This window comes from Trachurus japonicus, chromosome 18 (assembly GCF_045865225.1).
Source record: "Trachurus japonicus isolate A0001 chromosome 18, Traja_1.0".
Lineage (NCBI taxonomy): Eukaryota > Metazoa > Chordata > Actinopteri > Carangiformes > Carangidae > Trachurus > Trachurus japonicus.
In genome coordinates, this window is record NC_140924.1 from 13,449,574 (window position 1) to 13,459,897 (window position 10,324).

The 10,324-nt window shown below is 41.8% G+C and overlaps 2 protein-coding genes across 5 annotated transcripts in view; both read left to right on the forward strand.

Annotated features, from left to right (window-relative positions):
* The window catches only part of map4k2 (mitogen-activated protein kinase kinase kinase kinase 2), a 40,435-nt gene extending 38,351 nt beyond the window's left edge, over positions 1 to 2,084 (forward strand). For 2 of the 4 annotated variants that reach the window (XM_085806448.1, XM_085806451.1), the window contains 4 exons: positions 22 to 108; positions 202 to 272; positions 799 to 854; positions 1,122 to 2,084. In XM_085806448.1, the coding sequence (XP_085662574.1) occupies positions 22 to 108; positions 202 to 272; positions 799 to 854; positions 1,122 to 1,209 (302 nt within the window). In that variant the 3' untranslated portion in view covers positions 1,210 to 2,084. The remainder of the gene's footprint in view (positions 1 to 21; positions 109 to 201; positions 273 to 798; positions 855 to 1,121) is intronic. The other 2 variants (XM_085806450.1, XM_085806449.1) reach the window with 1 other exon arrangement.
* Positions 2,085 to 4,289: 2,205 nt separating this feature from the next.
* LOC146968859 (RNA-binding protein 4.1-like) lies at positions 4,290 to 10,324 on the forward strand. The gene is made up of 5 exons (XM_085759608.1): positions 4,290 to 4,410; positions 5,868 to 6,301; positions 7,714 to 7,884; positions 7,927 to 8,607; positions 8,708 to 10,324. Exons 2-4 carry the CDS (start codon positions 5,890 to 5,892, stop codon positions 8,598 to 8,600), a joined length of 1,257 nt encoding a protein of 418 aa, XP_085615734.1. The 5' UTR covers positions 4,290 to 4,410; positions 5,868 to 5,889; the 3' UTR covers positions 8,601 to 8,607; positions 8,708 to 10,324.

The following is a 10,324-nucleotide window of genomic DNA, read 5'->3' on the forward strand; positions in this document are numbered from 1 at the left end:
CTGTCGATGCTCGTTCCTCAGAAACCGTAAAGATCGTGAACCTCCGTGGTCTTCCGTCCAAAGAACTGGGTGCCGAGATGCTCTTTAACTTCCCCATTGAAACACTAGGTACAGTAGAAACAACCATGAGACAAACACACAGTGTACGAAGACTTGATGTTGCTGCCGACGGGTGATTGACGTTGACGTGTCTGTTTACAGTCTGTTTACAGGACAGTGTGCTGGCCTTCTGGAAGCACGGCCTCAAAGGGAGGAGTTTCCACTCAGATGAGGTGATTACATACGAGATTCATGTCACACTGCAAAAACTCAAACTCTTACCAAGAACATTTGTCTTATTTCTAGTCAAAACAAATCTCATTATACTTAAAATAAGACTGATCACATTAAAAGTAGCTCATTTTTAGACACTTTTTACTTCTTTCAAGCATATTTTCACTTGAAATAAGTAGAAAAATCTGATAGTGGAGCAAGTTTTTCTTCCTTATTACAAACACAAAAAAACATGGTTTCACTGGCAGATTTTTCTACTTATTTTAAGTGAAAATTAGTTTGAAACAAGTGAAAATTATCTAAAAACAAGATCATTTTTAGGTGATGAGTCTTATTTTAAGTGGAAAGAGGTTAGTATTGACTAGAAATTAGACATTTTGACAAGAAAGAAGACAAATATTCTTGGAAAGATTTGGGGTTTTTGCAGTGCAGGATGAGATGAAGATGGTGCCACGTATTTGTCATTTTAACTCCGATTTGCACCACTGTGTCTCTAAAACAAGGAATTTCCATCTGTATCTGCAGGTAACACAAGAAATTACAGACGAGAGTCGGGTTTTCAGAGTTCTGGGAACAAACAGGTACGTTTTACCTCTTAGACTTACACCAGTCTGCTAATTATCATCACACCACTCAGAGATGATCAAATAAGCATACAGATTATTCACGATATTAATCTGAATGGACGAATTGAGAAGTTGGAACTGACCCAAACCAGGGGACGGTTGCACCATTAAAGGACAATTGTTGAGTCCCGATTGATCAAAACAGACAAATATGTTGTAGAAGACAATGAAAAACGAAAAAAATTAGATACAAATGCATGTTTTCCCTCTGTTTTTGAACAGGGACATCATCCTTCAGAGCACACCCACTGACGACCCCTCAGCACTGAGCAACCTGTACATCCTGACCGGACATGAGAGCAGCTACTGAGAGCAACTGGGTCATCGTCTTCTTCCACAAAGCTGTGATGTCCTCCATGACTGAAGAAAGCTGTAGCAGTCAGACACCAACAACTGGTCCCACCATCTCTCTGCTGTGAAGGACAAACGTCAGTGTGGGATCAAGTTGGTCTGACTGTATGTTGTTTATACTGAGAGAGTTGTCTCTTGGATCTGCTAATTAAAAGTAGGTAAAGCCAAGATCTTCATGTAAATACCAGTCATCGTTCCAGCCTAAAGCCTAAATCAAAGTGTGACTGCTACAGAAAAGACAAGACACCGTGGATCCACTCAAACCAGAACATTTGGTCAACCGGACACCTGAATGGGAGACACAAGACCACAGCTGGGCCTGATCGGTTGGACCTTCTGTCAATCCGTCACGTTAATGAACAGTGATTCAGAGATACACAGTAGTAGGATGTGGTAGCATTTCAGTTTTTAAAGGGATCTCTGTGTGGAGACTGTTGATGGTACTGCGGCGTCAAGCATCTATACTTAAGATTTCACTACTCAACCATAGAGTTTACCTGTTTTAGCCACCGTAATGCTGCGCTCCTGTCATGTTGTTGCAGCTCCACGTACCGGTTTCCAACTTGTATAGCCTATAGAGTCAGCTGGGAAACTGGGCAGTTTATTGAGATGATTGAGAAAGAGTCAAGGTAGGGTAATTAAAACCCAGAATTGAATGGGTATGGTGCTTTATTGTCAATGCACAATATATGGTTTTAACAACCATACAACCAGCTCTGCAATCACACAACTATTTTAATTTGTCTAATGATGAGAATGCTTTCTTCCCGTATAACCTGAAAGAGGCAAACTATATTACCAGAGGTTTCTTCCTCAACGCCAAATCACCCATTGGACCATAAAAAAACAACAACCTTACTATTAGCCTACTATTTGGTGTATTGATTGAAGAAATCACTGTTGACTTGAAAAAGTAGCAACGAAAACATGTCTCTGTGTTACAGGGAGTAGCGCATCTGTAGTCCTTGTGAAATGTAGCATTATCATTCATAGTCAACAGCCGTGAATTCACGTTAGGCCTACCGCAACCACTGGGGAAGGAAAAAGAATTGATGCAAAACTGTAAAAATTTAACTTTTAGTAGCCTACAATTTCATCCACATTATCAGTCAAAGGCAAAGTTAAAGAAAATTATTAGGATGGCGTGTTGTATGCTAACTCAAATTTGACCATTTAGGCTACAGATATAATACATCTTAAAACGACCCCGTGTGAAAGGACAAATGAAAGAAACCTTCAACATCAAATAAACAACATTATCTGGTTGAAGTTAGCTAAACACCTAGAAGCTAGCTTACTTAAGCAGCATCTGAATGCTAGCTAGCATGCTAAAAACAAAAGAGTGTGCATAACCAAATTAACTTTTCATGTACATATTTTTATCTGAGACCATGTAATTCTGAAAATCAGTTGAATATATATTGAAGATTGTAAATGTGCTAGCTTAGCTTAGCTTAGCAACTTTTACATTATGTGTCAGCATGAGTTTTCTTCATGTTCCTGAACTTAAACGGTTGACGGCACCCCTCCACTATTAATGTATTTGGTTAAATGAGGTGCCATAGAAACTGAATGCAAACAACTGCAGCCCACTTCTGATTGTTGGACAAAAATATAAATTCCACAACATTAGTTTTGTGTGTAATGACATTTATGTTATTTATGGAAAGAAAACTGTATTAGTAACACTCACCTTTCCCTGAAAGATACTTGAAAGATATAATATGCATATGGGTTTTTTTTTTGTTGTTTGAGATTTTGTTTTGCTGTTCTTGTGGATAAAAATGTATGTAGCCTATACAAAAAAAAATACAGTTATGCTCTTACCTTATGGAGGGATTGTAATATGCAGAATAAAGATTTTAATATTTAATTGTAAATTGATGAAATGCAAATCAACATTTTTTTTTTGTCCCTGATCAAGAATCCAAAATGACAAAGTGAAAATATGTTTCTTTCAAAGGTCTTTTTTTTATTGATGACAAGTCATGATAATGACAATCACTGTACAGGAAAATAATTTTTGTTTTTCTGAACAACATCCACCCGTGATGCAACATATCCCACTGCCTAAACATGGACAAAGACAGACAACCACAGACAAAATCGTGGAGAGACAGAATAAAATAAAATACAAAAAATTGAATATTATAAAAGACCAATTAAAAAAAGCATTTGTAATATGGGTTGGGGCTATTTGACTTTAAGTACTGGAAATTGACTCAAACATGACATTCTAATTTATTGAGATGTAGCTACCTGTATATGAAAAGAGAGGGAAAAAGGGGCTGGGGGGATACCCAGATATTATTGTTGTGTGCTACTCATAAAATACCAAGAATGGGCGCCATATTTTAAATAGTGTATCTGATTTTAAAAATATGGTCGCAACAGCATAAATAATCAGAGATAATCGACCCCAGTACTTGAGTAAGAGTACAAATACTACTGGTCAAAATTTACTCCGTTACAAGTAAAAGTAGCTCAATCGACATGTTACTCGAGTAAGAGTAAAAAAGTACATGCTTTTAAATTTCCTTTAAGTAAAAGTAAGAGTAAATTTGTTATTATTCACATCAGTGAATACAATTTTTTCTAAATGAATTTAAGGAGCTTTTAACTCTTGTTTCTGAGAATTAACTCTTTGAAACCAGCTGCACTGATGTGCTTGCTTTTAGGGGTTAAGGTTTCCTTCTTTGACAAACACAGCTTCAATAGTATTTTAGAAAAAAAAGAGAAAAAAAAAGAGCAGACCTGAAAGTAATGAGTACTTTTCAGCCTTCCTAGAAATTAACTCGAGTAAAAGTAAAAATATTTGTCTTGGAAGTCTATTCAAGTAAGAGTAATAAGTACCAAAGAAATCTAATAAAGTAAATTTACTCCGTTACTGTCCACCACTGTAAATAATACACCTTTATTGTAGTAAGGGGGAGAAAATGTAGGCTATAGATGTTTTGTTTGCAATGCACAGCCAAAGCCACAGGGGGCGGTAGTGCAACACAACCATGGAAACCAACTGCTGAAGAAGGAGGCGAAAAGAAGAATGTGACGTCGCAAATGCTGAACTGTCGCAAAAAACCTCGACGGAAGAAGCAGAAGAAGCAGCAGCAGCGGCGCCATTTCACTTTTCATTCATTGGTGTAGCGGCCTACATCACTTTGTAGGTGAGTTAGACTTAAAAAACTAAAGGTGGGACATGTTTTAAAGGAAGTTTGTGATACAACATGCATCGTAGCGTTGATATACATCTGTTTTATCGAGCAGATTTCGGCTGGTTTAGCGGGAGACCGTTAGAAAAGAAGTTGCTAGCTAGCGAGCTAACAAGTAGCTTTGTTGCTTCCTGTAACTATTACAGAAAATTAAAACGTAATTGCACTTAAACTGTTTACGGAACTCGATTTTTATTTATTTGTTTATTTATTAAAGAGAAATCGAGCCACACAGACTGTAATAATGTAACATACGACGACAGTAGTGAAAGTAAAACTATGAGCAAACATTAGCCGACGTGAGGCTAACGTGAGATGTTTACCTTTGTACTCATTGTGGTGGGAATTACGGCGTTACTTTATTTAGTAATGAGTTATTTAGCCTACACATGTTTTAATCAATCAACTAGTCGTGGAAAAAGACTTATTATAGTATATTATATTTATTTATAGCAGTTTAAACGAGAGGTTAGGGGGGCGAGTCCAAGTAATTGAGCATTTAAAAAAAAAGTAGCGCAAAAGTTACTTTTCCAGGTAATTACGGTACTTTTAAAATGTAGTAAATTAGTTACTTTTTTGGAGTAAGTATTAACTAATTACGTCTTTTTTTTAAACATAAAACGTGCCTAACACTGTAGAGTTTTATTCTACTTCCTTTTGGGGGAGGATATTGTGTTACATTTGTTCATATTTGAGCTGTAACGCACGATATAGAGTAGTTTTACTTTGGTAAACAGACAGTTGTTTGAGGCCTGAACTAGTTTTAGCGTTTTATCCTAATCAGTCATGTCCAGCAGCAGGTGTGTGTCCTCGTTTGACCCTCTCAGACCCCCATACTGTGGTATACCGCGTCTGAAACACGTTGTTATGATATTAAACCTTTATTATTTTATATTTTTTACTGCAGTATGAGTAAAGAATGCTGCATTAACAACTTAAAACTTTAAGTTTAACTTTATTCTTACAGCTTTTTATTTAATGTTGTGAGACTGTATAAACTGTAACACATCAAACTAGTACCACTACTACTAATATATTGCACTTGTAAAACACATCAAACAGCATTAGTGCAATAGCGAATCCTCTTACACATGCTCATATACTTAGACATATACCATTTACCATTACAAATCATTCAGTTTGTAGCGCACTTTTCACACAGGAAGCAGCTCAAAAGTGCGTTACATGATTAAGAAATAAAAACAGAGAGGAAATGTACAAACACACGCATTCACACACCCAAAAATTAAAACACTGAGAAGTTAAAAATACTAGGAAATGCTGACTTATGCTCGACAATTTGTACTTTGCAGTGGGGGAAACACTAGAGTGAATAAAAATAAGATTAAATAGGTAAATAGAATAAAATAAAATAAAAGAATGACATATTATTTTCCGATTCCTCCAGGAGAAACACTCAGAACGTCATCATGGTGAAAATCTTCATCGGCAATCTCGCCTGCGACACGACGCCGGCGGAGCTGCGCGAGCTCTTCGAGAAGTACGGCAAGGTCTCGGAGTGCGACATCGTGAAGAACTACGGCTTCGTGCACATGAACAACATGGCGGAGGCGGAGGAGGCGATCCAGAACCTCCACCAGCACGAGCTGAACGGCTGGAGCATGAACGTGGAGATGAGCAAAGGGCGGCCCAAGTCGACCACCAAGCTGCACGTCAGCAACCTGGGCGAGGGCGTCACCAGCGACGTGCTGCGCGCCAAGTTCGAGGAGTTCGGCTCGGTGGTGGAGTGCGACATCGTGAAGGACTATGCCTTTATTCACATGGAGCGGATGGAGGACGCCATGGACGCCATCGGTGACCTGGACAACACGGCCTTCAAAGGTGAACTCTCGGGGCCGCGATAAGGAGCGATAAGTTGTCTGTCTGTCTGTCTGTCTTAAGCTCTTTTTTTTCTCTTTCTGTCTGTTGATGATGATGATGATGATGATGATGATGATAACGAGGTTCGATTCTGGTTCGGTCCCTCGCCGCCGTAGAGCGGAGATCAGATCAGATCAGATCAGATCGTTGTCCACAAAAAGAGAAAGTACGGGTAAAACTTTGCATTCGCTGACCAGGCGGACTGAATGTAATCACTTCTCAGGTTGTGAATCTCTTGTTAAAAAACAAACTAAATAGTGACAGTGTGTCTGTTTAAAGGGATAGTTCAACATGTTGGTAATTTCTCCTATTATCACCATAATCCCTATAGTCGTAGCAGTAGAGTTCATTACCTTTAATTATCGGTGCAAGCTGTTTTTAGAGCGGTGGAGCAGAGCCGTGAGCTGCTCAGAGCTACGCTACGATGTTTTGAGATCTGCAGGGCAGAGACATGAAAACGCTCCTATCCTCTCTCCTATCTCCTTTCCTCTTCCCTCTCTCCTCTCTTCTTTCCTCCCTCCTTTCCTCTCTCCCCTCTCCTTTTCCCTCTCTCCTCTCCTCTTTCCTCTCCCCGTTCCCCTCTCCTCTTCTTTCCTCTCTCCTCTCTCCTTTCCTCTTTCATCTTGCCTTTCCCCTCTCCTCTCCTCTCTCCTTTCCTCTTTCCTCTCTCCTTTCCCCTCTCTTCTTCCCTCTCTGCTCTTCTTTTCCCTCTCTCCTTCCCTCTTTCCTCTCACCTTTCCCCTCTCTTCTCCTCTTCCCTCTTTCCTTTCCTCTCTCCTCTGTCCTCTGTCCTCTCTCCTTTCCTCTTCCCTCTCCTCTTTCCTCCCTCCTTTCCCCTCTCCTCTTTCCCTCTCTTCTTTCCTCTCTCCTTCCCTCTTTCCTCTCACCTTTCCCCTCTCCTCTTCTCTTTCCTCTCTCCTCTTCTCTTTCCTCTCTCCTCTCCTCTCTCCTTTCCCCTCTCCTCTTTCCTCTCACCTTTCCCCTCTCCTCTTCTCTTTCCTTTCCCCTCTCCTCTCCTCTGTCCTCTTTCCTCTCTGGTGAATGTGCAGGTCACAACTTGTCCTGCACCAGAGCGTTTTGGAGTTGTTGGATTGTGTTTTATAATGAGTTGTGTTCACTGAGCAGCTCACGTCTCTGCCCCGCTGATCTCAAAACAACTAACATGCACCGATAATTAAAGGTAACGAACCCACTGCTACGACTATAGGGATTATGGTGAGAGGAGGAGGATTTGAATCAAAATGTTGAACTAAAAAACCTCGTGCACTGGCGCTGAAGGTTATTCCACTGTGAACGTGTTTGTTGTCTCTCTTAGTGGGTTAGGAGCCGTGTGGTGTCAGTCGGTCTCACGGTGTCTTCTCTCTCCTCACAAGGCAAGCTGATGAGCGTTCAGCTGTCCACCAGTCGGCTTCGCACCGCCCCGGGAATGGGAGATCATACCGGCTGCTATGTCTGCGGGAAACACGGCCACTGGTCGAAAGACTGTCCAGTCAGTCGGAACGGTAGCCACGGTGACGACTCGAGAGGTCACGGCGGTCACGGCGGTCACGGTGGTCACGGCGGCGGTCACGGCGGTGGCGGCCGAGGGCCCCCCCCTCCCCACCATCACCCAGGTTACGGCCGGGGCAGCTATGGGATGTCCTCTCCTCCTCCTGGACCCGATTACATGGGTAGTTCTCCGTATAGCCAGGGTAGCTACGGAGGCTCGCTGCCGCCGCCGCCGCCCCCGATGCCTCGCCGGATGGGCGGCGGCGGCGGCGGGGGCTACGGCTCCGACATGGGAGACCGGTACCGAGCGGCGGCGGCGGCCTCCTACGCCGAGAGGTCCGCGGCTTACGACCGCCTCTACGGCAGCGGTGTCGACTACTACGACAAGTTCAGGGTTCGCCCTTACGGCTCGAGCTACTTCGAGGATCGGCGCATGTCCTACATCCCCCCTCCCCCTCCCCCTCCCACCTCCCTGCCCAAGCCCCCCCCCTCCAGCATAGATCCCTACAGCCGCCGGCCGATGCCTCCGCCCTCGTCCGCCGCCGCAGCTGCCGCCGCCGCGGCCGCCGCATATTACTCACGAGACCGCAGCCCGATCAGACGAGTGCCGGTCTCCGCGGCCGGCGGCGGCGGCGGCTACTCCTACGAGCGAACACGGCTGTCGCCATCGTCCTCCAGGAGCATCCCCCCCTCCGCCGCCGCCTCATCCTACAACTACAACGCTGTCCCGCGCCCCAAGGATCATTACGCGCCACGATATACGCCTTACTAACGCCGAGGTGAGCAACAGAGTATTTTAAAACAAACATGACAATTCACTTTGCGGGAAAAACTCTTTAACTTGGGGCGTTAAAAAAAATCCTGTTGCTCTCTTTCTAGGTTTCTGTTTGTGCATTACGGGACTTTTCCTTTGCCGTCATTTCTTCAAGCTACCTGATTCCATCGGTCTGCGCCGCCGCCGCGGTCTGCGCACGGCAAAGCATCCGAGGTGCGGAAATTTTTTTTTCCTGATCAAGCGTCTCGGAGCGAAGGCAACCTGAGGTGTCGGTTTTCCTGCAGATGAATCGTCCTTGGTCACATTCACGGCTTCTACTTTTTCAATAAGGATGATGATGATTAGCGAGCTGCACTGTTTTGACATTTACGATGTATAAAAACAATAATTCTCTCACTTGTTTTGCAGGTTTTTTCAGCTCAGTTTTTAAGTCATGTCTTTTTTTTTTTTCTTTTTTCTTATCTTATCTGTGTTTCTTCCTCACACGAAGCAAATGTTACTTGTTTAGGCTTTTGGTTCATATCATATGTATCGTTTAGAGGAAAAGCTGGATTTATACTTCTGCGTGACGAGGCTTAACGATCTACTGCGCCAGAACTGTGATTGGTTGCAGATGTTAATTGAATGAAAACAACATTAAAGAAGATTAAAACTCAGTAATAACCCTTCAAACATGTAAAAACATAACATTATGTTACCTGGAAGTTTAATAAATCACAGTAGATCTCGAACCATCTGCATCACAAAGGCTAAAAATAAAGCACGATATGGCCTCATCATACACAACGCGTTGGGTATAAATCCAGCTTCTGTGTTCATATTCCATTAATATATGAAGATTTGTGTTTTAATTGGTTGCTTGTAGTGCGGAGAAGCTTAATCTCGCTCCTCAGCACACGTCTCCCATGATGTGAGTCAGTTATATGGATGGGGATATAGATTAATGTTTGACTTTAAATATCTTTCTAGTGTATTTTTCTTCTTTTTTTTTATTTTTGTGAAGGTATGGTTCTTCATGTTCGTCGAAAAACCAGAGAAATTGCCTCCTTTTGTGCTTGAAAAGGTGAAATGCATAAGAAACTGCCTGGTGTCGAGTTGGGAAATAAAAAAAATATGAATCCATATCCATGTAACTGACCCGGCGGCTGAGTGCTCAGTCAGGATGCAAACACGCTGTGAGTGATGTTGAGTGGTCGGATTTAAGGTAAAACAAATACATTAAAACATTCCAGCCTCATTTGTTTTCTAATTTCAACATGCAACTAAAAAAAAAAATACAAAATTAATTTTATATTTGTTAAAGATTGAGTCAGAATTCCATTTTGAAATGTGAGATAACGCCACGACAAAAAATATCGCTAATGACCATTGTAAAAACAAAATTACATGGCTGTTTTTCTTCCCACTGACAATGTGTTGTACACTTTTTTTCCTGCAGCTTACAACAAAAATGAATCCGTAAATTCCCATAATGTGTTTTGTCTGGGACGGTTTGTGTATTGTGCCCATGTCGTATATATTATAGATACAAAGGTGTGAGGCAGGACTCAGGGCTCGGGATGTATAAGTCATTTAGGCACTTGCTGTGTTTAAGGTGCCTTTTGTTTGTTTTGCATACAGGTAGATTTGTATTTTTCATACTAGCTGTAAAGGAACCAGCATACATTACAAATAGAAAATGAATATGATTTTTAATAAAGCCAAATTTATTTTGGTTGTGA